The following is a 27,805-nucleotide window of genomic DNA, read 5'->3' on the forward strand; positions in this document are numbered from 1 at the left end:
TGGAAAAGTCCCAGAGAAGAACTAAAGGAATGTATCCAAGAAATAGTCAAGAACTATTTGAAAATCACCTATTAGGGCCAAACAGTCTATCCAGGAGAAGGGAGTCATTCTCTTGTACTTTTGTTGTTTTTCCTTAGTGGCAGGGCCAGTATAGATTAATTTTGAGACAGAGGACAGACTGTATACTTTTTGGACTTCACTACTGACGGCGACCATAGTAGTTAGTTTTGTTAGTTAGGGAAACCCATAGAATAGGGATAGACAGGTCATTTTCTTATTATTTATTTTAAAAAACACTAGTTGAATATGACAAAAATAAGTCTTTCTCCTTCTTCTGACCTACCACAATGATCAATCTAGCAATACTCCACCCCCTGTTACAGGGATAATCCCTGTAGAGGTACTCCTTTGTTTTCTTCCCAAACTACTCCCCAGGTTTCATTTGACCCACACCCTGACACAGTCAGGATGAAGTGAGAGAAATTCCTGCACTGCCTTGTAGAACATCTAACAAACATAAAATGGGCAATTGTCAAATCATGTAAATGTGAAGGAATATCAAGTGAAAGCCTTTTCCACTTTCTATGTGCGTCCCTGAAAAATCCTCCAGCGTCAAAACCAGTTTCCCCCTTCTTACACATGGAGTGTGTCTTCAAATAGGAATTTCTCTCAACCTATCTAGATCGTTATCGGGCAGAAGCAATTATAACACAAGTTGAGGGTCACCTCTGGGCATAAGCTCCCCACAGGCTCTTCTTAGTGTCTCTGGGGTGCAGACTACTTTTTGGTTCTGAGGACTATGTAGCTATGACCATGATACGAGTTAGATTCCTTAGCACGCTCTTTTTTTACTTCTTCTCATCAGTATCATTTGGCTCCTGTCAGCTTCTGATTCCAGTACCCTGCAGGCTTCTAACTATTCCCTCCCGCAAGTCTTAGCTCACTCATAGTGGGAGTTTTTGTTATGGCTTATTTGGCTGGTCCACACCCTAATCTCCCACTGTTCTTCTCCTGCTCCTTTCACCACTGAAACACCTACTCTCTGGAACATGGTTCTAACACCCCCACTTTTGGTTCTGCTGCCTATTTTTAAATTGTACCTTGAGCACTGATCGTTCCAATGAGAGTTATGATTGGTGAGCTGTTTTGCCATCAGCCTGCGGTTGTGTGATTGGTGTGGGTTGATTGATTCCTCCTCTTTCCCAAGTGTATATCCCTTTCCCCAGGTGTGTTCAGGTTAGGTGGCTTTCTAATGATAATATTTCGCCAGCGCACTATCTTTTGCAGCCTGTGAGCTCAAACAGCTTATCTGCTATATTGAGGTCAGGTGCTAGTGCCATGGCAGACGCACAGTCCTACGCTCCAGCTGCTGAGATCTCCAGCAGTTGCACCAGCCTGCTCAGGTTCAGTTTACACAGTGAACATACAATCTGCCGGCTTTCCTTTCTTCACTGACATTGGTTTCCCATCAAGCTGAGGTCCACAAACTGCTCTGCGTCTTGCACGGTCATGGCGTCCATGGTGCGTAGCCGACTCACAGACCGCCTGGATCAAATAGCGGACACCTTGTTTACACAATCTTTTGTACTGCTTCCCATGGGTTGATTTTCTCAGCATTTGTTCCCCCTCAAATCTTGCCCTCTGCACATAATTCTATGAGGCCTTTCTTATGACATACCATGCCTGATGGAGCATACTAAGGAAGGTTCTCTCAATGAGTCATTGCAGAATAAAGGGAGAGGTGACACAGGGAAGACTGGGGAAGCTGTTAGAGATCCCTCATATTCCACATCCAGGGATTATATTCTTCAGCTTATGATTTCCCTTGATCCCAAGAGTTAATCAATCCCACTCGTTGGTCTCCCTAGAGGTGACTCCATCAGCTTTGATTACTCATCAGCTCAGGAAGGCTTTTCAAAGAGTAATTTGTTTAGAATCTTCCTAAATTTAAGCTAAAGCGGTTCAAGTCCGAGTTCTTGAGGGAGCTTTTTCCAAAGCGCCATGCCTCTGATTGATACCATCATAACTCCAATTATGTTCCTCCAATATGTTGGTTGATTGAGTCTGTGAGGAAGAGCAGAGATATTTTGAAGGAGTGAAACGATAAGCCGATAAGGTATTTAGTGGCAATTTGCCAGTACATCCCATTTATGATACAAATTATTTGAATGTCTGTTTTTGTTAACCAGTGAGCAAACTGAGCGTTTCTAATGGCTTAGAAGTATGTTTATGTTGGCACCAACTAAGAACTAGGTGGGTCCCTCTATTCTGGATTTGTTGCAATGTCTGTATGTCTTTCTTCAGGAGGCAGCCCTAGAAGCTGTTACAGAAGAACAAGTTACTTACCCATGGTAACGTTCTTTCGACTGGATGTTCCTCCCACGTATTCCTGATCTTTGATATTTCCTAACATCCAGCTTGCTGCTTCAGAAAACATTTTTTTCCCAGTATAGGGTGTTGTGCGTCGTTGCCTGTCGAGTCGATGTCCCTCAGAGGCCCCCGTCTTGATGTCGACATCATCACAGGTATAAGGAGTGCACGCAGCGTCGGTTGCTCAGTTCCGTTTAGAAGAGCGAAGCATTGTCCTGAGTTAGACGGTCACTACCCTTGAGGAAGCGCAGACTGTAACCACAATGGAAGTTTTACTGCGGGAATGATGTGACAGGTAATAAGGAATACGTGGGAGGAACATCCAGTCGAAAGAACGTTACCATGGGTAAGTAACTTGTTCTTCAAATCGACTGTGTCCTCCCATGTATTCCTTATCTTTGATACACTCCCAAAGCAGTAATATAATCAGGAGGGTGGAGTAACATTTAAGCCATTAAGTATGCACAGAATGCAGTACTGCCTTTCCAAATTTCGATTCTTGGCTAGTGGAGGAATCCAGACTATAGTATCTTGTAAAGGTGTGTGCAGATGACCATGTGGCAGCGGCGCAAATATCCTTTATTGGAACTCCTCTTTGAAGAGCTGATGAAGCTGCGACACCCCTGGTCGAATGAGCCCTTTTATGTCCTGGAGGGTCTTTATGGGCCAATTTGTAACATTCTGCAATTGTTAAAATAATCCACCTAGAGATGGTTTGTTTGGCGATGACTAGGCCCAACCTATGACCTGTGTAACCCACAAACAATTGGTCAGTTTGTCTCAGTTTAGCAAATCTGCTAATATAAAAACTCAAAGCACGCTTTGGATTGAGTCTATGCAGCATTTCTTCCTCTTTCCCCGGAAGTAGAGGAGGGTAAAAAGATGGCAAGGTTATTTTCTGAGTAATGTGAAATTCACAAACCACCTTGGAAAGGAAGTTAGGCTTCACCTTTAATACGACTCTGTCCTTGTCAAAGACATTGTGAGGAGACTTGCAGGATAAAGCCTGTAGCTCACTCACCCTTCGGGCAGATGTTAGGGCCACTAAAAAGACTATTTTGAGGGTAAGAAGTCTTAATGGGCATGAATGAAGAGGCTCAAAAGGGGTACCCGTTAAAAAGTTTAAGACTACATTTAGATCCCACAGGGGGACTTGAAAAAGAGTTGGGGGATAAACATTAGTTAACCCCTTCAAGAACTATACGACCAGAGGTATTTTAAAGTAGGAGACTTCCTCAGCAGTGCGCTTGAATATGGAAAGCGCTGCTAGGTAACCTTTGATCGTACCAATCTGGAGCCCCAGATTTGCTAAATGCAACAGAAACGAGAACACCATCGGTGTATTGCATAAAAAGGAATTCTTAACTGTACACCAGCTGTAGAATTTATTCCAATGGCAGCGGTATACGAATTTGGTTGCTGGCCTTTTGGCCGAAAGCAAAACTTCCATTACGTCGTCCGGGAGGTCCCAATCTTTGTATCTCAGCCTCTCAGAAACCATGTGTGAAGGCTGAGAGTCCTGATATCCGGATGGAGAACCCGACCCCCCTCTCACGAGAGAAGATCCTCTCTTTGTGGAAGACTAATCGGAGGGCAGATGGACATGTCCAGAAGGTCCGGGTACCACGTTCTCCTGGCCCAATCTGGGGCAATTAGGATCATGTTTTTCTTGAACATCCTCAAACTCCTTATTACATGAGGAATGACGGGGACTGGAGGAAACGCGCAGAGGAGTGGAAATTCCCAGTCCCCCCCAACGCGTCCCCTAGAGCTCCTCTCGGAGGAAATTGCCTTGAGCAGTATAGTTCTCACTTCCGGTTGGCATTGGTCGCGAACAGATCCACTTGAGCGGTTCCCCAAAGGGTGAAGCTCTCTTGAAGGACTACCTGAGCTAGTTCCCACTTGTGAGCGACTGTACTCTGCCTGCTCAGAGCGTCCGCCGATGTGTTCTTCTCTCCGGGTAGATGAACTGCTGATAGAAAGATTCCTTCTTAGATTGCCCAGAACAAGAGACGCACTGCCTTTCTGCACAGTGCTATTGACCCTACACCTCCTCTCTTGTTGAGGTAGTACATGGCCACCGTGTTGTCCGTCATTATCATGACATTCTTTCCCCTGACAGATGGCAGGAAGGCCTTCAGCGCTAGTCTGATTGCCCTCAGCTCTAAAAGGTTGATATTTAGTTTGGACTCCGATGGACACCAATGACCGCTGATGGTCAAATCACTGGTATGGGCTCCCCACCCCATGAGTGAGTCGATAGTGATGATTTCTTGTACGTCACGGAGGCTTTCTCTCGACTCAAGGGTTTATCACGCTCTTGAGGAGATTCCACAGCTGAAGTCGAGGAGTCACGGCTCCTGTGCTTCCCAGGTGTTTCGTCTGGGGTATCGCCTGTAGGTGTCTTGGAGGGGGGCAAGGCCGCGTTCTCGAACACCTTTAACATACACTTTCTGAATTCCTCCCACTGTGCCGGGGTACTGTATTTCGAGGGGCAAACGACCCACTCAGGTGAATTAGATGAAGAAGTGGATGGCAACCTATGGCGCCTTTTCTTTCCATGCCTCCAAGACGAGGAATGGTGCGATCCACTTCAAGAACGTGATCGGGAGGGTTTTTTATGATGAGGAGACAAAGGCCTCGACCAGTCGGAAGATTTGCGTTTGGATCGGGTAATGGATTTCTGAGGCTTACCTCACTCCATCTTCCCTCTGCGCTCCCTCAGGGCCTTGGCTGTCATCGACGTACATTCGTCGCATTCGGAACACGGATGCTCTGCCCCTAAGCACCACAAACAGACCCTGTGTGGATTCGTCATGGACATCTTAGCCCCGCAATCAATGGATTTTTTTACACCGGACCGAGGAGTAGATGGAGCCGATGAGGAGGTCATCTCATCGAGTAATTTCACAGGAAATTCGAAGAAATGCGATGACTACACAGAACCGAGCGTTACGTTAGTGAAGCTGTGAAGCGCGGAAAAACTGAACTGAGCAACGGACACTGCACACGCTACTTATACCTATGATGACGTCGAAGTCAAGATGGAGGCATCCGAGGGACATCGACTCGACAGCATACACACACAGCGCCCTCTACTGGGAAAACAATTTTTCCGAAGCAGCTAGCTGGATATTAGGAAATATCAAAGATAAGGAATACGTGGGAGGACATAATCCATTGAAAATATATTTTTGAGAGGATAAAGGTACTTGGGGTTAAGGAATGTGAGGATCTTCTTCAAGAAGTACATTTAAAGGTTGACATTTTTACTCAGAGCCTTGATTTGATTAAAAAAAATCCAGAGAAACTGAAATCTGCTAAACTCTGCACTTAATATCTGGGTTATTAAAGGTTTGTATAAATAAAAATAACAACTTACGAGTAAAGAGCTGTTTTGCCTGCTCGTAGGTCTTGGGATATCCATCCAGAACATAACCTTGATTTCGACTAGACATAGACTTCAGCTTCTCCTTCATGAATTTTATTACATAAACATCATCGAGATGACCTGAAGAACCAGAGCATAAAAACATGAATCTCTTGAATTTTAATTAATCTATATTTTCTTCTTCAAAACAATCCAAGGATTTTAAAACACATTCAGTAAATACAATAAAATATCTTGATAGTGATTGAGGCACTCTTAGTCCATACTTATCCCTCCTTCACTCCCTCTTGGGAGGCCTACTCCTGCAGCAGGCCATGTTGGAAAACACCACCAAACATACTGCACAATGCAGCAAAAGAAATTGGAAAGCCTGCTATGTAAAACACTCCCTCACGCATCATGGAACCACATTCCCCTTAACATCACCAGCCACAGTGGCCCAACCACAAGTTCCCAAGTGTTTATCCCAAGCTGTAGTGTAAAAGTGCTGGCAAATGCACCAAACAAGGAGTTGGCTGATGGGAGCTGACGTGAAGGAGCGAGCCCCATAGACTAAGAGTACCTGAATCGCCTTGAAGTCCTTTTTTTTTGCTACTCACCACTCTCCTTCCCAACATGTTGAGACATTGCACAGCACATTATTTACTGGAAAGGAAGTGAAGCCTATATCGGGTGGCTTCAAAGGTTTAGTTAGCACAGTACCTTTCGGTCAAAAGAAGCATTTTGCCTCAAGGATAACCCCAGGAATAGTGCTTACTGAACACAGGGGGAGTTGGCCAAGTGGCTGCTCTACAGAACTTAGCAATGGGAACAGGATTTGGGAAATCTACTGATTTTGCCTTAGATCTGGTGGAATGTGCACGAATTGTATGCCGTTGAAATGCATGGCACAATGGTGGCCTGTGCCATGTTCAGTGAGGATGAAATATCACTAACAAAAAGATAGCACAACCTACGAAAGGTCCTTGTCCTGCACAAATAAAACAAAGTCCTGGCCACATCCAAAATATGCAAAGCCTCTCCTGCTGGGTAACTAGGTAGACTTTGCAGAAAAAAAGATAAATACATTTCCTAGTTTAAATGAAAATCCGACAGGACTTCAGAAATTAATGACACAACTTTCTTTAGAATTATCTTAGCCAGATACCTGGCTAAGCCAGATACCCGGGGCAAGCTCCTGGAGAAACTGGCCATCTCCCAGCTTAATCCCCACACCGAATCTGTTGGCTGTCTACATGACCATCAGTCTGGCTTCAGGGCTGCCAGAAGCACAGAAACTGCTCTCCTGAACATTCGTGAAGACCTTCTCTCCAACCTTGACTCCAACACCCCGTGTGTCCTTATCTTGCTTGATCTCTCTTCTGCCTTTGACACTGTCAACCATGCCATCCTGCTCAACCGTCTCCGTGATAACCTAGGTATCACTGGACAGGCTCTGGTGTGGCTGACTTCTTTCCTCTCTGACCGACCCTGCCAGATCCAACTTGGGTCCTTCCTCTCCGATATCTTTTTCTCTACCTGTGGCGTCCCCCAGGGCTCTAACCTCTCTCCTTGGCTGTTCAACCAATACCTGGCACTCCTTGCCCACCGCATCGCCAGCCCCTGCCCAAACTTTCAGTGCTATGCGGATGATACCCAGCTCATTTTCAGGCTACCCTCGGCCTCCTCCTCTCCTTCCCTCATCTCTGACTGTCTGTCTGCTATCCAGGAGTGGTGTGCCGCCAACGACCTCTGCCTTAATGCCAGTAAGAACGAGATTCTACTCATCGGCACACCCTCTCCCTCCTTCCCTTCAGCTCTCTGGCCGGCCTCTCTTGGCCCTCTTCCTGCTCCCACCTGCAAGGCTAAAAACCTCGGGGTCATCTTCGACTCCACACTCTCCTTCTCTCCTCACATCTCTGACGTCTCTAAGAAGTCACACTACCAACTGCACCTCATCAGAGGTATTCTTCCTCTCCTCTCCTCTCCTTCCCCCAGAAGCTTACCGTCTCCAGAGCCCTGGTTCTCTCTAAGCTGGACTATTGCAACAGCCTCTATCTAAGTCTGCCTGCCTCCACTCTCCGCCCTCTGCAACTTATCCAAAACAGGACTTCAAGACTTGTCCTTGGTCTCAAGCCCAGGGATCGTATCTCTCCAGGACTGAAATCACTGCACTGGCTCCCAGAGGCTGCAAGGATTAAGTTCAAAACCCTCTGCATTATCCACAAGGCCTTCTGGGGCCTGGGATCACATTACCTTCAACTCTCTCTTCCTAAATACCTTCCTTCTCGGGCTCTTCGCTCATCTGCCTCCAACTCACTCAGGGTTAGCCGCTTCTCCAAGCAACGAGTTGGTGGTCAATCTCTCTCCTCGGCTGGAGCCTCCCTCTGGAACAGCCTTCCTGCCTCCCTGAAACTCGATGAGAACCATCTCTGGTTCCGGAAACACCTCAAAACCTTCCTCTTTGCTTCTGCTTTCTCTGCCTCCCTCCCCTGCTGAAATTCCCTGCCGATTCTGCACCGGTTACCTGGCCACCCTTTCTCTGATCTTGGGGCCAGGTCCCGCCATTTGTTCACATGCCCTGCCTCCCTGGCAACCCCCTGCACTTGGGGACTGGTTCTGAAATCCCTTCAGTCCCCTTACCAGCACTTATGTCTGCTCTTACCTTGCACTTGCCACCATCAGGCTGTTTTTATTTATCGTATTTATTCTTCTTCCCATGTACTGCACTGCACTTTCCCCTTTCACTTCCCCTTGCACTCTTCCCTTTCTCCCTACCCTCGCACTTGCACGATCTGAATGACACCTGGCCTAGTAAGATCGTTGTCAGTCTTCCACTGTTTTCCCCTCCCTTGCCTCGTCGCGCCTTGAAACACTTGTGTATAGGTGCGTTATAAATGCCATATCATATCATATCATATCATATCAGATGGAATGCCATTTAAGTCGTCTTACACTCACTCACCCTCCTGGTAGAAGTGACCAAAACTTGGAAGGCAGTATTCCATTAGAGGAGGTCAATGTTACAGGAAATCAGACTGAAAAAGCTTCCTCTTGAAGGTATCTAGAGCCAAGTACAAATCCCACTAAGGAGGAAAGAATCCAACAAGGTGATGAAGGTGAAGCAGGCCATCAAAGTAATGCTTAATGGCTTTGTTCTTTGAAAAGAAATATGTTCACCCCTGTTCAAGTAGGCAGTGACAGCCGAAAGTTAGCATTTATAGGTATTGATCTTGCTGCCAGTGGTGCGCAAACAAAACATGAAAGACAAGACATTGTCTACAGCTGCAATTATAGCGCTGATATTCTTCCAGAGAGTCCAATGCAGATGCACATCCACTTTCTTTTGTACTATTTTGTAGTTTAATCCTTCTTGACCACACACACAATTAGAAACATGGGCCCAGAAAACCACTCTAACATAAACAAGCTCCTGGAGTAGAATGTCTGTGGAGCCTTTCCAATAAAGGTGTTAAAGGGAAGAACATGCCCAGTCGATCCAGTAGATAGCCCTCCCACAAGGAATTCTGTCTTTTCCCCTTATTTCTCACTTCTTTGATGTAAATGACTGACACTTTCTTGTTGCCTTGCAACAAGTAGGACTAGGTGATGAACATCCCCACTGCAAAAAATGCTTCAAATGACATCTTTGTTGGAGGAATTAGTTACTCACCAATAACTCTAGTGCTCCAGCAGTGGTATTTTTCATAGATTCACATGCTTTGAAAAGATTTGCAAAGCAGTATTTTTTCTTAAAGGCGAGAGCCGTTTCACAGTATTAATAGTAATAGGTAGTAAAGATACACCTTACTGGAACAGAAGATGCAGCACTGCTCGTCCCACACTAACGTCGCTCCTACATTGCGCTTCTAGCCAAAAGTGCTTGGCCAAGGTGTGTGTCACCTCCCAGATAGCTGTCCGACAAATGTCTTGCAGGTGGATCCCTCCCCACATGGCAGCGGAGGACGCTAGGGCCCTTGTGAATGCTACTGTTTAGAAGTCTATCAGCCTTTTTATGACACAAAGTAAAATCTGAGATTATCCACCTTGTAATTCCCCGTTTTAAAATAGGGAATCCCATATTTTGAGGGCCCAAAAGCAAGACATTTCTGCAATGTGTTCCTGAAAGATTCTGTTCAATCAATATAATATTTAAGGGACCACTTGATGTCTAAGGAGTAAAGTGCTATCTCTGCTCTGGAAGCCTTGATACGAACGACCACTCTTTGCTGAGGTGATGGCTAGCAAGAATGCTACCTTCCAGGAAAGCTGCTTAATGTTTGCTCTATGTAGAAGTTCAAATGGTATCTTCATGATTATGGATACGACTTTATTAAGACTCCATGTCACAGCCACCTTTCTCACTATTGAAAAAGTGTAGTAGCCCCTTATTAAACTGTTTTATTAGTCTTTGACTGAACAGTGATGGTTTTCCAGATTTTTGGGTACATCTTGATAATCTGCCAGATGTACCCTAAAGGATGCATGGTTCAGTCCACCATTTGATAAAGACAAACCCTTCTCAGCACATCATATGAGAAATCTCTTCCATTTTAGTGTTTAAGATTTGGTAGTGGAGGTAGCCCTGGCGGCTTCCAGCACTAGCTTGCATTCCTTTGGAATGTCTAGGTGTCCCCATTCATATAAGTCAGGGACCACACTGTCAGGTTCAGCGACTTAGGTGTGTGGTGGAATAAACGACTCCCGTGTCTGTAGAGTAGGTCCTATGTTGGCGTGAGATATATTCGTTTGCCTATTGCCAGCTGGACTAGTACCACAAATGCGCGGCTATATGAGAATGATTACACAAGGGTATTGTCTGTTGTTGGCTATTACTCTCCTGATCAGAGTTACAGGAGGGAACATACAATTGAGTATCCCTGTGCACAGAAAAGAGAACACCTCCCCTTCTTTTTTTTAAAACTCTTTTTATTGACGGTCATTACAGATTCACCACATTGCACGTTGCATACATTGATACACATAATACACATGTTAATGGATACATATTTTATCGTTTACAATTCCATTACATAGGAGTGTCCTCATCTGAGGCCATTTCACAAAGGTACATCCTGAACAGGACCCATATGTCCTTTGGGCGGCAGCTCTGTGTCACAGTCATTGTGTACTGTTCCTCACATTCGTTTACATAGGCCAAATCCCAAAGAAAGTGTTCAATTGTGGGAGCAAAAGGGTTTGTCCAGCATTTCAATATGCATCTTTTGGCTACAGCACATGAGACATTAAATAATCTCCTGTTCTTTTCATTTTGTTTGCCTATGTCTCCAAATAGATATTTCTGCGGAGCCATGCTTGCTGGGATCTGCGTGATATCTTCGAGTATTTCTGCTACTTCTTTCCAAAATGCAGCAATTATGGGGCATTCCCAGTACATGTGGTATGATCCTGCCTGATTAGTTTTACATTTCAGGCATTCTCCCGAGTGGGCCGCACAGAACTTAGCCATCTTCGCGGGGGTATAGTGTAGCCTATTTAGGATCTTGAACTGGACAAGTCGAAGGCCCGCGTTCATGGACACCGATTTTGTGAGCATACAGTATTTGTTCCATCTTTCATCAGGGATGCTCAAATTTAGGTCTTCCTCCCATTTGGCTTTGATATGATTCATAGTGGGGGTGTGTAATTGTACTAATGAGTATAGTTTGGAAACTCCCAATCCCACCCCCGATGTGGTGGCTTGTATGCATGGGTGAGATGGTGGTTCGTCTGGAAAGAGTGGCCAGCGTGCGTTAAATGCCGATTTCATTCTATGATATTCTAGCGTTTTCAGTGGGCCCCGTCCTATTGCCTCCCCCAATTCCTCCCTCGTTACAAATTTCCCGTTCGAGAACATGTCTCGAATTCGAATTTCTTTGTTCGGGTCCCAGTGTCTTTGTATTATTTTGTCCAGTGTGGGCGGTATACCGGGGTATTTCCACAATGGAACATCCAGGTCACATGGAGTTTCTATTTTCAGTTTTTTATACAGTGTCGTCCATGCGCGCACTGTGGTTCCCACTGGATCATAGGGGCAGGAGTCTTTGTATTGGGAATAGAATATAATGGAGCTGAGGTCTATGGGATGGGCAGCAAACTTTTTGAGCCATATGTGGGGTGAACGGTCTTCAAGGTCATACCAGTGTTTCGCAAATTGCGCTTGCGCCTCAAGGTAGTATAGCTCGAAGTCAGGTGCTGCTAGCCCTACAGTACCATAAGGTTAAGTGAGCTTTTTCCATTTCATCCTGGGGGTTTTCCCGTCCGACACAAAGGATATCGCCATTGTTCTTATTTTATCAAAGAAGGTCCTACCTTGCCAGATTGGTATATTAACAGAGTAACTTGGGGAGGACTACCATTTTAAGGATGGCAACCCGGCCATTCAGAGATATAGGAAGCTTGGCCCATGTTTGAAACTTTACTTTCAGTGTCTGTATTATTAGTTCATAGTTCTCAGTATACAGTGTTTGTTGGTCACGGGATATCATTATGCCTAAGTATCGTATGTGTCCGGTTGCCCATTTGAGAATTTCAGTGGACCGTGGGCATGTGTCAGAGGTAATATTTCTTATTTTCCATTATTTATTTTATAGCCCGAGTAGTCGGCGAATTTGTATATGTCTTGCATTAGGGGTGCCAGGTTGGTGTCCAGGTCCCGGACATATAGTAATGTATCGTCCGCATATAGAGAAATCGATTGGGGCGGGCCTGACATTCTTATTCCTCTATCACTGTGTTTTAGTCTGACCATTATAGCCATAGGTTTGATTGTTAATGCAAATAGTATTGGTGAGAATGGGCAGTCCTGTTTGGTACCTCTCCGCAGTGTGAATATGTCAGAGATCGTATTGTTCGTGAGAACTCTTGCCCCAGTTTTTTGGTACAATAATTTAACATATCTGATGAAATTGGGGCCCATTCCAAACCTACCAAGTACTTCAAGGAGATACACCCAGGTCACCGAGTTGAATGGCTTCTCGGCGTCGAGGGATATCGCCACTGCCTGCGCATCCGGGTCAATCAATGCCATTAATGCAAACAGTCTGCGTAAATTCAGCGCAGTGGACCTTGTGGGAATGAATCCGTTCTGATCTGGATGGATCAGAAACGGCATGTTCGGTAACAGTCTGTTTGCCAGGACTTTGGTGAAAACCTTGGCGTCAACATTTATGAGTGATAGCGGTCTGTATGATGACATGTCTTTTGGAGGGCGGCGAGGTTTCGGCAGTGCTGTTATTATCACTTCTCACATTGACTCGGGAAGCTCATTCAATTCCAATGCTTCTTCCCATACATTTAGCATAATTGGGACCATTTCTTTTCCAAATTCTTTATATAATTCCACCCCCAACCCATCGGAGCCTGGGACCTTTCCAGAGTGCAATGCTTTGATGGCTTCTGTGAGTTCTTCCTCGGTAATTGGGCTTTCAAGGGCCATTTTAGCTTCTAGTGGGAGGGTCGGGAATTCCAGGCCGTCTAGGTATGTTTGTATTTCTGGTGCAGTTTTTTTGTCGTTTGAATATAGTTTGATAGAATTTCAAGAATTTGTGATTTATAGCTCGGCTCCCGGTGACAACCCCTCCCTCCATGTCTTCAATGCTTATAATTGGAGTATGTTGGCGGTCTGCTCTGATGATGTTGGCCAGGTCTCTATCCCCCTTGTTCCCTTCCCCGTATCTGCGCGCCCTGGCTGGGGCTACTATGTATTGCACTTCTCTAGCGGCCAGTTTGTTGAATTCTTTTAGAAGAAGATTTATTTCTGCTAGTGTGTCTGTTTTTTCCGGGTTTCACTATAGCAATTTTCCAACTGACGGAGTTGTGCCTCCAATTTGGTTAATTCACGCCTTACTGATTTCAACAGTCCTGTAGATTTGGAAATCAGTGTCCCCCTTACCCATACCTTAAAAGTTTCCCATATTGTAGAGTATCTGTCTACTGTCCCCACATTGTTATTAAAGAATTCTTCCATTTCTATATGTAATGCTTCTGTAACATTTGGATCTTTAAGTATGTTCGTGGGCATTCTCCATCTCTTTTGTGGTTTTGGGACATTTCTAAATATTAGGTCTAGGGACACTGGGGAGTGATCAGACATTGCTCGAGGGTGTATCTCGCAGTTTTCAAGCATACTCAGCATGTCTTCAGACACTAACCAATAGTCGATTCCGAGTTGTGTACACTCAAATAATATGTATATTCCTTTGTACATGGATGTAGTGCCCTCCAGGCATCCCTCAGTGTCAATTGCTGCATGATCTGATCTAATACATTGAATGCTTTGGATTGCGTTCGTTTGACCTTGGAGGACCTATTCATATCTAGATCTAGCACCAGGTTAAAGTCCCTACCCCATATTATGCTGGAGGTGTCAAGTGTTGTCAGTAATTCCAGTATATTGAGGTAGAAACCTGGGTCGTCTATATTTGAACCATTTGTGTTAACTAATACAATAGATTTTTCTGCCATTTCTCCCCAAACCACCACATATCTTCCCAGGGGGTCAATTTGATGTCCTTTAGTCTGGAATCCCAGCGATGGATGCAGGATTGTTATGACTCCTTGTGCCTGGGTGGAGTATTCTGTGTGGTATCTCTGCTTGCCCCATGTGGAGAGTATATTTGCATTGCTGGGGCCCTGTGCATGTGTTTCTGGTAGCATAACTATACAGGGTGAGTGTCTGTTAATATATGTTCTGACTTTTCTGGTTTTTGAGGGATTGTTCAGGCCTCTCACATTCCATGATAGTAATTTAATTTTCATCCCGCTGTCCCGGTTAGCATTCCCAGTCATTGTATCTATTCACCCTTGCATTGCTGTGTAAGTATAGTTTAGTATGCATAGTGCAATTCTCTGTTAGACCATTCACAAAACAACTTTTATAACTCTTCAACAGTTCAACTTGTAGTCCGTCTCCCCATCCCTCCTGCCCACCACCCCAATCATCAGCTCCAACTTGATGATTGAACCTTACAAACTTCTGGACATCTCATGGGGTTGCCATGCTGTCGCTGTATGGCCATCAGTTCCAGACTCACGTCCCGGCGTCTTCATTCGCTTGTGGTGCACCTCCGCTTATTACGGTTTTCTTCTGTTTCATCTTTGTAGATGGTGTTCGCTTCGATTCCTGCAGTATTTGGGTAGCGGTGGAGCAAGTGTGCGGTGTGCTCTCTCAACTAAGAAGTGTTCGGAGAAAGTTTCAGGCCCAAAGAGGAGCAGGAGGACTTCGACTTGTTGTTCCATTTCCCCTTTACCAAATTTTTCAGATACACCAACTGTCCTGACGTGTTTCCGCCTGGAGCAAGATTCGAGATCTTCACACTTGGTTTGTATTTTAAGAAAGTCATTTTTCAATTGCATTATGCCGCGATCATGGTTAGCAATAGTGTCTTTGTTGGTGCTAATTCTGCCTTCTGCTTCTGTAATTCTGGAGCTTTCTTTGTCTACCCTTGCCTTCAATGATCCGATAGTTGAAACAATATCATCTAGTTTCACGTTTATCGCAAGGAATCCGTTTTGGACGATCGTAGTTAGCCTGTCAATTCCGTCTTTGTTTTCGGCTTTGTTTCGGGAATTTGAGGTAGCCGACGTTTCTGGCCCGGAGTCTTTCGTTTGGCTGTTAGTGAATGAGTCAATTGGCCCTTTCTTCCTGGCCCCTGCTCCTTTTGACATTTTGTCGGGCATTCGCGCTATCCTTATGTATTTTTTCCCCAGTGTGTTGCTCAGGAGTCTCCAGTAATTTTCAGCGTATTCTCTGCTCCCGTTGTGTTTATCGCATGTATGGTTCTGCACAGAGACCCAGGTTTCCGGTGCGAGGGGTCGATTTGTTTCTCAGGGTTGTTTTATGGTGTTTTCAGAGTGCCACCTTTAGTTATGCAGGAGATTGTGTAGTGTGTCTTTTAGTTCATCTTTTCCCAGTCATGGCACGAGCCTAGCTTTATCTTATTTTATTCGAGTATTATACTCTCCACCTTAGTCTGAGTGTCCACACTTTGTGTGCCTGCTAGCTTGTTACTTCCCCAAAGCAGCGTATATTCTGTTCGCACTACGTTCAAGGTTGCATGTTTTGCTAGGTGAGGGCCGTGATCTCTTGATGCTTACGGTGTACGACAGCTACAATCCTAGCGCTCATCAAGCTGCATGTGATTCAGGGTTCGTTTAGTTTTACTTTGTGCTGTTTGTTGATTGTTCTTGCCCGCAGAGGTAGGGTGTTTATATTTCGGGTTATTTACCCTTTTCACCTCACGGGTGTGCTTACAAGAGGGGAAGCGGGATCTTCGTTGCATTTGTCAGTGGGTTGTGTTCTCCCACGTATTTTGAAGAGTTTTGTCCTTTGCAATCGTTATTACTGCAGGTTATGGAGTCTGGTTGTTACCCCCAGGTATGGGCAGCCGTGTCGCACCACAGGAGCGTTCTATCTTCTCCCCCTTGTCTTGTAATTAAAGCCCAATGTTGTTCCATTTGAAGGGGGTGGTGGGGGGGAGGGACGCGAGAGGATCGACCGCAGGCACCCCGTCGTAGCAGATCTAGGTTAGAGGTGGGCAGCTGTCTCGTTTGCTGCGTGTTCGCCTGGCGCCCTTACCTCGCTGCGGCCGTTCCGCTCCTTCCGCTGGAGATTTATGCATTCCTGGAGGAGACGCCGACACGATTTAGGCCCTTCTCAATTTGTCTGCGTGTCGGGCGCAATCCGGGTTGGTCGGGTATCATATGGATTGTGATGCTGGGGGTTTCCTCTCTCGCCGCTCACCTTCTCTTCTCTGCTTCAAGCCTCTTTGTTTCCCCCTTTCGCCACAGGATTGTTCCGCTGAATGGTGATGTCTGATCGGGTGCCTCCTCGCTTACAGGGGTTGCATCCAGAACCGCCAGTCCTCAAGCGTTAGGCCGCTAGAACTCTATGGTCTGTTGGCCATAGTGTCTGCGGTTATTTCCTGCTTTCACGTGGTTCTGGGATGCTGCTCGCGTTACCTCCCTCCGCCGCTCGCGATTCAATCCGCCGTATCTCTTTTCCACGTTACCCTTCCTCACCAGGATTTCTTCTGCCGGTAGCAAGGGTCTTCAGCCGCACACTCTGCTTTTTTTTCCCCGGTCCGCGGGGTGCTCCAGAGTAGGATATTTTAACCAGGATATTCGCCAGGACGGAGCTCTGACTCCTTCTGACCCTTGGGAACCTGGCTCCTAAATTTGCAGCATTTTTTGGTTTTGTCGAGTGGCAAAGAGATCTATTTGTAGATCTCCCCATTTGGGGAATATGCTGCCTAGTTGTTGGTCTGGTATTCCTTTGTTGTTAAGTTAAGCTTGTACGCCATTGCATTTTGTTTCCCCACCAAGTGGAAAGCATGCAGGGTTATCCCATGTCAAAACACCCAGTGCCATAGGGTTTGTGCTTCTGTCGAGATGATCTCCGATCAAATACCTTCCTGTTTTCTTATGCAGTACTGTGAGAAACTGGAGGGTATTCTCACTCCTATTCCCCCATAGGTCCCCCACATAGGTCCTCCACACAGGTGGCCAGGGAAAGGCCATTGCTTTTGGAGCCTGACCCTGGGGGTGGGTGGAAAAGCGAGGGAGGATCACCTGGGTGGAGGGTCTGTGAGGACTGGGAGTGGGATGCCCTTGGAAGAGACATGATGAACGGAGGATAGCACAGGGGCAATGAGCTGGTCTTGGAAGCAAGACCATGAAAGGCAAAAGAGGTTTCAATCCTGGATCTTCGCTTAGAAACCAAACTCAGGCATGGTATTAGGCGCATTATAAAATAGATAGATAGATAGATAGATAGATAGATAGATAGATAGATACATTCCCCTTTTCCTACTAATGACCAACCCAACCCTTTCTCCGCCTTCATGGAGTATTATGAGTCAACTCCCATGACTTCCTCATATATAACCACTAAAAGTACTCGGATAAGTAGAGGCAACTAGGAGTAAAGAAGACTAGGTGCTTAGACTAGGCCTGTTGAGAGTAGTAGAGGTCAAGCATGTCCCCTTAATGATGGTCAGGCAGTGCTAATTGTAAATAAGAACCTGCAGCCTGTTAAATTGCAGGTGTATAAAAGGCCCAGTCTGCGCAGAGCAGGAGAAGCAGCGGGGTTGATGGTGGAGCAGCAGCAGAGAGGCCAAGAGAAACAGCTTGGATCTGAACGTGTGGAGCAAATGGTTCAGGGGAGAGCGACCGGGGAGCTGGGGCTCTGTGGAACTGAAGGAACACTGAAAGGAGAGCCGTGAAAAGAGGCTGCCTCTTTTTCTGGTGTTCGAAGTGCTCCTTCTCCTGGGGACAGAAGCCGACATAGGAGTGCCTAAGGGGCAGGAGGTGGCGCACAGAGTCGGAGAACAGAAGGCAGAGAGATCTCGCAATGAAGCAACCAGTGAGTTTCTATGAAAGCAGAAACTGAGTGTTTGATCTTAAGCGCAGGGTTATTTTGTATCAGAGTGGTCGAGTGAACGATGAGACACGTTTTGGAAGGTCTGCAATCCGAATCCTCGTTAACCAGCACACAATTGAAGTTGTTAAACATTGAACAATTGAGAATACTTTGTAACAGAGTGGTCGCGCGTACATGAAGACATGTTTTCGAAAGTCTAAGTGCTGAGCACGTTACAAAGACATATTAACGCGAAATTAACTGAGTATAACAACGAAGTGAACTAAATAAATATCTTTCACAATTATTGTATAAAAGCAATCTACAAAGACATATTATAACAAAACGAACCAAATATCACAACAAAGTGAATTCAATGAAAACCTTTGTCAATTATTAAATGCTGAACCGAATGCCAATCTAAAATATATCTTCATATTTATTGAACGCTGCACTGAAAGAAAACTGTTACCTATGAAGATTATAAAGGAATGAAGCTTTACAATTTAAATAAACCCATCATGTGCCAATCTTAATAGAGTATGAAACTTTAAATGCAAGCAAAGTTCATATTTGGTGCATCTTCAAATCAATCAACTTTGAACCAAAGAAACCAATACATATTGAACCTTACATTGAATAGAACTTTAACAAGGCAAGTGAACCCAATGTACATTGGAGTCCAAATTGAATGGAACTTTAACAATGAACCAAAATGAACTACAATTTTCAATCAAGATATTTTTTTTGTACGAAGACCAGCAACATGCAGAGGGTGCAACTGTTGCGCAAAGCTTTAAGAAAACTGGAAAACATAAGCATATCATTGAAAGTGAATCTTGGGCAAGGGAATCCTGAGTTTAAACCACTTATTGGCTTGAGGGTGGAACCTCGAGATATATTGTGTTTGAACTGTGTTTTGGAACTTGGGGGAGGGAACCCCGAGCACTGGTCAACTCTAAATATCATCCTGAACGTAAGGCAATCCTGAGACTTGTGTTGGAACTGCTTTATACTTAAGCAAGGGAGCTGAAAGAAAGCTGTAGGCTAAACAGAGCTCTGAACTTGTGTTGAACACGGTTTTGTTGGTTGCTGACATCCCTACACATTGTATAGATTAGTTGTGAGAGCAAGTATAGGTTTTGGACACTGACAGATTCCTAAATTGAACGTTTGGACTTTGATTTTCCTTAGTTTTGGTTTGGTAGGGAAATCCTACCATAGTATAGAGCAAGATGGGCATTTTTCCATATTGACTTTTCAGTTAATAAATTTGTATTATTCAGAATCTGTTGACTGTGTCTTGCGCCAAGATGCCTTCCAAGATGGTGGCAGCCGTGGGATTCAGCTCAACCGATACAAGTTGGGGGAACCTTCAATTTGAGAAGTGGAATGAAAGAGCATCAAACCCCTCAGTAGTCTCTAAAGGCTCTATTGGGTTTGATATCTGCAGTAGTAGGGATTAAATGATTCCCCCAGGAGAAAGGAAACCGACACCTACTGACTTGATATTGATTCCACCGCCTGATACATATATTAGACTAGCAGCCAGGTTAGGGTTGGCATGTCGATTTGGGATGGATGTCTTAGCAGGGGTGGTTGGCCCAAATTTCAGATGCAATATTAAAGTGTTGGTACAAAACCACGGAAAGAAGCCCTTTCATGTCTACCAAGGGCATAAGATCGCTCAAGAGGTAATTGAGAGGGCAATGTTTCCCAGAGTAGTAGAGAAGGAGAATACTGAAAGCGGGACCCAGGGTTTTGTGGTAGCGAAGGTGGCATCAAATGATCCTCTCCACTCTGAGTCAGAAATAGATGGTTATGAAGATCCCACTGCTCCTCCAGATTTAGCCATGGACCAGAGAAAGGACCCCTTTCTAACAAAACGATTTTCACAAGTGGTTTCAGAAAGGGAGGGATGTGAAAGAAGGGAACCCTTCTTTCTTCTGAAACAAGTATTTCTTTATAGGAGAAAGACTACCCCAGAAGGGAAGATAAAACTACAATTGGTGATTCCAGAAAGTCAAAAAAAGATGGTATGGAAAAAGCTCAGTCCCATTGGACGAAAGATCATTCAGACCATTTGAAACTTCTACATTATTTAAGAGCAAGGTTTTTCTGGTTTGGAATGAAGGCTGATATTAAAGCCCCGATGCAGACCTGTATGACTTGCCAGAAAACTAGTACACCTATACTATCTGCATGTTGCACTAATGAAGGGATAAAGGCCAGCCAACATTTTCCTTCTGGGTCAATCCCACAAAGCCTGAGTTCTGAGGAAAATACCAACTTTCCGAACTACGTGGTTTTTTCGGGCTTTGAACACACAGGCCATCCTTCCTATCAGGCAATCTGCAGTAGGGAATGATTATTATTATTTTTTCTTTAAAATATTTTTATTGGTTTTACAATAGGTTACTTGCAACATTTTTCAACACCCCTTCTTCCCCCCCTCCCGCCTCTCCCCACCACCAGAATGTCCGCATCTTCCTGTCCGAAGTTTTCCACCTACTTTTCTAATTAAACATGTCCAAAATCCTTCTCTTGTGTCGGTACCATAGTTCCATATAGTCACTCTGGAGGTATTGCAGGATTTCGCCCCAATCATCTCAAAATTTCTGGTGGGCCCCTTGTATGTTGTAGGTTAGCCTCTCCATTGCCACATGATTCCATACCCTCCTTATCCAGTCTATGGACACGGGCGAATGGCTCTGTTTCCATTTATGGGCTATTTCCAGCCATGCGCCTATCAGAAGTCCCATAAAGTTCAGTTTTTGTTTCCTGGTGAGCTGTTTGTCCTTGGGGGCCCACAGACCACACATCCATATCTCTTCCCCTATGGTACCTATTGTCGGGAACATCGAGTTCATATGTGCCTTGATTTCTCCCCAGAATTGCTGTATTTTTGGGCAATCCCACCATATATGTCTCCAAGTTCCTTCACTTCCACATCCCCTCCAACATAAATTTGAGGCATTCCGGAACATTTGACTTAGCCTTTCCGGCTTGTAGTGCCATTGCAAGAGGATTTTCATCCACATCTCTTTAGTTTGAATCGCCGTTGTCAGTTTCGGAATCATTTTCCATTTAAATTCCCAGTGCCCTTTGGTGATGGTATTGTTTAAAGTGCGGTCCCGTCGTTTGATGTAGTTCCATTTCATTTCTTCTACAGAGGTATTTATACATTTATAGATGGTGGAGACACATTTTTTTGAGCCTGTGTTTGTCATAATGTATTTTCAAAGGGAGTTGGCTCCCGTGACACTGCTTCTTTGATTCTCTGCGTGTCCAACCAGTGATATATTTGATTGTACCTGAATTTGTCTGTGGTGCTGAGTTTTAGCAGGGATGTGCAGTCCGCAAAGGATCTTATGGTTTGATCTTCGTACATATCAGCAACCATTTTACATCCAGCCGATCTTTTGTTAGTGTACCTTTCTGTGTGGCATTGTCCCATATCTCTAGTGCCGCCTTCATGATTTCACTGATTTGTACGTTTGGGTGTCTGCTTTTCTTCCCTACCCAGAGCATGTGTCTGGTGGAGGCTGTCGCTACCGCTTTGTCCTGGGCTGCCCATCATTTATGTGATTCGATTGGTATCCATTCCTTTAGTACCCACATCTTGGCCTCCTCGTAGTACCTTTTAATGTGTGGGAGTGCACATCCACCTTCACTTCTTGGGGCAGTGAGAACTGTCCTACATACTCTCTGGGTTTTCCCTTGCCATATATAGGTCATGATAGTTTTTGTTAGGGCTCTGAAAAAGGCTGGTGGGATTCTAATTGGGAGGGCTTGTAATAGATATAACAGCCTTGGGAGTATAGTCATTTTAATTACCGTTATCCTGCCCCACCATGATATTGATAGGGGATTCCATTTCATTGTTTCTTGTTTAATTTGTTGCAGGGTTGCGGGGTAGTTCTGTGGGAATAAGTCCTGTATTTTCCCTGTCAGTGTTATTCCCAGGTATTTCACCCCAGTTTTCGCCACTTTGGAATGTAAAGCCTCCGCCATTTTTTTGGGTTTGTGCGGTATCTCCTGCCAGAGCTAAGAGTTCCGATTTTAGTCTGTTTATTTTCAGTCCCGAAATTGCTCAGAATATGTACATTTCCTGCATCAAAAGTGGGAGAGAATGCTTCGGATCCCCCAGGGTCACCAGCATGTCGTCCGCGTATGCTGCTATTTTGTGCGAGTATCCTGCCATGTTTATGCCCTTGATGTCTCTCTTAGCTCTTATCCTTTCCAGCAATGGTTCTAAAAATATGGCGTATAAGAGAGGGGAGAGCGGGCATCCTTGTTTTGTCCCCCCTTCTAATATGTATCTTCCTCGTTAGGCTCCCGTTCACTGCTGCTCGTATGGTGGGGGGTTGTAATTTGCTTTTACCATCTGGATGTAGGTCTCCCCCACCCCCATCTTCCTTAGTATATTAAAAAGGAGTGACCACTCTACACGGTCGAATGCTTTTTCCGCGTCCAGTGCGAGAACTATCGCCGGAGATTGCTTGATTCCAGATTTTTCCACCAGGTGTATTACTCTACCTGGGACGAACCCCGCTTGGTGGATGAGTTTTGGGAGTACTTGCTTAAGTCTGGAGGCCAGTATTTTAGTGTATAACTTTGCATCTTGATGTATTAGGGCAATGGGGCAGTAAGAACTAGGGAGCTGAGGATCCTTTCCCGGTTTTTGGAGAACCAGCAACTTCACTTCATTCATTGTTCTAGTGATATCCCCTTTATTCTTAAAGGAGTTGAATAGTTTTATTAGTATAGGGGTGAGTATGTCCTTATATGATTTATAAAATTGTGCGGTGAAACCGTCGGGGCCTGGAGCCTTATTCCTTGGGAGATCCCCAATTGCTATCATGACTTCTTCCTGTGTGATTTCCTCCCTAGCATTTGTCTGTCCAATTCCGTTACCGTTGGGAGATTGATGCCATCTAAGTATGTGGTTTGTAGCCTCTCCTCAGGGTGGTCAGATGTGTATAACGGCTGGTAATATTGTGCGAATATGTGGACTATGTCTTCCGTTTGTGTCTTTCTTTCCCCTCCTTCAACACCTTTACCGCCCGCTCTTGTTTTTGCCCTTTAAGTTGTCTAGCCAGATATGTGTCAGGTTTATTGGCTTTTACATAGTACCAGTGCTTCAGTCGTAAGAGCTGCCTTTCTGCTTTTTTCGTGCGAAGGGAGTCTAGCTGGCCCTGGACGTGTCTGAGTGCAGCTTTGGGGTGGATTTCTGAGTTAGTTCTGCCTGGATCTTTGCTGTTATCCTCTAGTTCCCTTTCCCATTGGGCATTTTGTTTCTCCCTTTGATTCTTTAGGGCTATTATGTGTCCCCGGGTGACTGCTTTTAGGGCCTCCCATTGTGTTTCTATGGAGATTTCTTGAAGGTTGTTTAATTCTAGGTATTCTGTTATATGTTCTCGCAGAGTGTTTCCTAGCACCAGGTCCCCAATTATTTCCTCCGGAAGTCGCCAGTTCCACAGCCCCGGTGGTATGTGAAGTATAGCTATCTCTACCCAGAGGGGGGCATGGTCTGATAACAAGATGGATCCTATTTGTGAATCTAGTATTTTGCCCAATAGGCCTGCTGTGACCCAAAGATAATCTATCCTTGACATTGTCCCATATACATGTGAGAAGTATGTGTATCCCTGCAGGGTGGGGTTGGTATGCCTCCATACATCTTCCAGGGATAGGTAAGACATTTTCAGCTTTAATGCATTTGACGGGGTTCCCTGTCCCAATTGTCTGGGTCCAGATAAATCTCGGGTCGGATCCCACGCTATATTCAGGTCTCCTCCCATAATGATTTCCCCCCCGGCAAATTTTTCCAACTTGTCTAATATTTCTTTCAGAAAACCATCTTGGCCCGAGTAGGGTAATCGGGATTCCGTCAATTTTCGTATTAATGAACAAGTATCTCCCCTGTTTGTTTCCTTCTGTTTGGAATATCTATGGGTTGAGGGAGTCGCGAATGGCTATCATGACCCCTGCTCTTTTCTTGTGCGCATTGGCCTGTATGATCACATTGTAGCCTTTCAATTTCATTTTATTCTTATCTTGTCCCCGTATATGTGTTTCTTGGAGCATCAGTATATCAAAGTTCCCTTGCCTTAAGAAGGCCTCCACTTTCTTCCTTTTGACCGGGGAATTTAGGCCTCGGATATTATATGTTAGTATTTTTATCCCCAGTGTTCTGCTTTGGATTTTTGCTTCCTTTTGCGTCGGGCAGGACCTGAATTTGTTTGATCATTCCCGTGTATAAAACTTCCCCCAACCTGAGCAACCCCCAACCTGCTCAAACAATAAACATCTCCCCCCATAAACTGCCCTGAGGTGGACTCTGGTTCCTATGACCGCTCTGGCATTGCGCCGTCTGCGCCATGCCCACTTAGACTAAGGGATAATTTTTGGGGTATTCTAAAACCCCTCCAAGTAATGACCCAGTAACTCCTCCCTGCCCCTCCCGCTGCCCCTATGTGAAGGTTGGTCCTGCTCCGCCCATTACCGTTAGATTCTGAGCAGGGTGCAGTGTCGCTGGTTCTGTGGTGTTTTGCAACTTGTATTTCTGGTTGTTTCGATCGGGTTCTCACTCCTTTGGTTGAGGCCCTTTCGCCTTCCTGTCTATCCTCTTCCATTCCCATTCCGATCTTCTCTGAGTGAACTTTTCTATCCATCCTCTCTGGCTTGGTCCTTCCTGGTCCTGTATTCCCAATATTTGCTTCCCTTCCTCACATGATGTTACCCTTCTTTGTTTCCCTTCCCACATGAACAGCAAGCCGAATGGGAAGGTCCAATTGTACCTAATTTGTTTAGACCAAAGTTCCTTTACCACTGGGCCCATTTCCCTTCGTTTCTGCAGTGTGGACTGAGCCAGGCCCTGATATAGTTGGATGTCCTCCCCATTCATTCGTATATGATCCATTTTCCGGGCTCTCCGGAGAATTTGTTCTTTTTGAGGGTAGGAGGATAAGGCCACCAACACATCTCGGGGTCTTGCACCTGGTTCTCCTGTCCTCTTGGGGCCCACCCTATGTATTCTGTCAATTGCAATTTCCTCTTCCTCGCTTGCGTCTAGAATGTCCTGGACAACCTGTTGGACTGCTTCTTTTAGATCTCTTTCTTCCACTATTTCTGACATGTTCTTAATTCTTATGTTAGCCCTCCTAGAGCGTTTTTCCAAGTCATCACATTGCAGTTCTAGATTGTGGGTCCGTCCCAGCAGCTGTTCCTGGATTTCCGCCTGCTGTTGCACCTCTTCATCCAGATTTTGCGTGATTTTCTCCAGGGTGTCTGTTTTTTTCCCCCCACAGAAGTTAGCTCGGTCTTCAGTTCTTGTACCATTGTTCTCATGTCTGTTTTTATAGTATCGAATTGGGTCTGCACATTGGCCATGAACTGTGCCTGGAATTCCGCAAACGACTTTTTCATATCTTTAGTTGCCATGTCTCCTGGCTCTGTCTCAGTGTTTCCCGCCTTGGCACTCTGAGCTTCTTGATTTTTTTTTCCTCGTTGAGACTGCTGGTGTACTTATTTCTGTTCCCCACAGTTGAGGGAGGCGCTGCTCCTGTTTTCTCTGAGGTGACGGTTGTGGTTGTTGCACAGTTTTGCCCCTGGATCTGGACATAGATCGAGTTATACATTTGGGTCACACTGCCACCGTGTTCCCACTGGTCTCTCCTGTTGCCGCTGTCCAGGCGCGTGTAGTGCCCCTGCTATGGGCAGCTCGTGTGGTTCAACTTTTTTGTTTTACTGGGATCTTATCTTTTTGTTCCTGGGTCTCTCCTAGGTTGTTCTCTGTGAGACAATGTGTGCCCTTTAGCGCAGTTGATGGGAGCAACTGCGTTAGGTGCGGCCTCTGAGATTGAGGTCTCCCTTCCCAGGGGGTGGGGTGGGGTGGTGGTAGGTTTAATAGGGTTTCCTCCCCCCCAGTGCTTTTGTGCGCTTGTCTCCTCCTTCTCCCCCGGGGGTTCTGCCTCCCCTTATACTGGTCAGTCCTTGTGCGCACCTCTTTTTAGAAGTTAAATCCTAATCCTTCTTCTGCTCCATTTTTCTCCCTGTCCTCCCCTTCTGCTGCCCCTCTCCGGCTGCCCAAGGAGTATTGTACCTTTTGATGTGGGGAGGGACAGTGTCCCCTCGTGCTGCCTCTGTCTGCTTGGGCTGCTCTGTTGTAGGGTTTCCCTTCGATGCCGTGCCTCCTGGCGTGTGCTGATTTTTACCTCGCCATAGGTCTGCTCTGTCCGCTATGTTCATTCGAGTGTCCCACGGCGATCCTCCAGGTCCTGGTCTCCTCCGTGTCTCACGCGGGCTGCACCTCCTGCTTCCAGCAGACCGCGTGGCCTCCTCTGCTCCCTTTCAGCTGCCGGCTTCCCCACAGCGCCTACCGGAGTGTGTTGTCCTTCCTCAGTGTCTTTCTTATGGGGAGGGAGGGCGGCCTCCTCCCCCCGTTCTCCAGTTTTCTGGGCGCCGCGGGCACTCCGGCAGCCGTCCACACTTCCTAACGGGGATTGGGCTTATTCCGGGGCCCGGGCCCCATGGTATCCCCCGGCTTCTTCCGGCGTCAGAGAGTGCCCGCCTTCCCTCCTCTCGGCGCCGTCTCTGGGTCAGGGGCAGGAGGTGGAGCCATGACCTGAGGCGGAGAACAGAAGGCAGAGAGATCTGCGCTGCGGGAACTCACAACTAAACAACCAGTGGGTTTTTATGAAAGCAGAGACCCAGTAGGCGGGAGTTTGATCTTAAATGCAAGGCTATTTTGTATCTGAGTGGTTGCATAAATGATGAGACACATTTTTGAAAGTCTCTGATCCAAATCCTTGTTGACCAGCGCACAATGGAACTTGTTAAACACTGAACAATTCAGAATACTTTGTAACAGAGTGGTCGCGTGTACATAAAGACATGCTTTAGAAAGTCTCCAAGTGCTAGGCACATTACAAAGATAGATTAAAACAAAATGAACTAAATATAACGAAGTGAACTAAATGAAAACCTTGACAATGATTGTATGAAAGCAATCAACAAGGACATATTACAACCAAAGGAACCAAATATCACAACAAAGTGAATTAAATTAATACCTTTGTCAATTATTGAATTCCGAACCGAATGCAAAGTTTAACAAATATATCTTCATATTTATTGAATACCTCACTGAAAGAAAACTGTTACCTGTGAAGATTATAAAGGAATGAAGCTTCACAATTTAAATTAACGCACCATGTGCCAATCTTAAAAGAGAGTGAAACTTTAAATGCAAGCAAAGTTCATATTTGGTGCATCTTCAAATCAATCAACTTTGAACAAAAGGAACCAATACATATTGAACCTTTGAGCATCTAACTGGAAAGCTACCTTCAATCAGATGTGAAAGATTGCTTGAAGACTTCGGGAAGATGGGAAAACCTCCTAAACAGACAGCTCATGGTAGTTCACGCACAAAAGATGAAGGCAGCTCCACAGCGAATGATCCCAGGATGGGTACAACGGCTGGAGGACTCTTTGGACATTCCAAGGCGATTATCTGGCAGACCCTCTGTATCCCTATGGATGTCTGTAGCAGCCCACAGCCAAGCAGAAGATCCTGGCAGTAAACGGCAACATGCAGTGGTAAAATGGCCCAGAAACAATTCCAAAATGCAGGGCTAAACCCAGCAGATGTAGGGAGTCACCTGGAGTCTTCAAGAAATCCAGACAGTACTTCTAGA

The 27,805-nt window shown here is 45.4% G+C and overlaps 1 protein-coding gene across 1 annotated transcript in view; it reads right to left on the reverse strand.

The window, feature by feature from the left end:
- AK7 (adenylate kinase 7) overlaps positions 1 to 27,805 on the reverse strand; it is a 1,456,966-nt gene that overhangs the window by 563,400 nt on the left and 865,761 nt on the right. The window contains exon 13 of the mRNA XM_069637722.1: positions 5,753 to 5,881. Within this exon, the coding sequence (XP_069493823.1) occupies positions 5,753 to 5,881 (129 nt within the window). The remainder of the gene's footprint in view (positions 1 to 5,752; positions 5,882 to 27,805) is intronic.

Source organism: Ambystoma mexicanum, chromosome 14 (genome assembly GCF_040938575.1).
Source record: "Ambystoma mexicanum isolate Mex_15411 chromosome 14, UKY_AmexF1_1, whole genome shotgun sequence".
Taxonomy (NCBI): Eukaryota; Metazoa; Chordata; class Amphibia; order Caudata; family Ambystomatidae; genus Ambystoma; species Ambystoma mexicanum.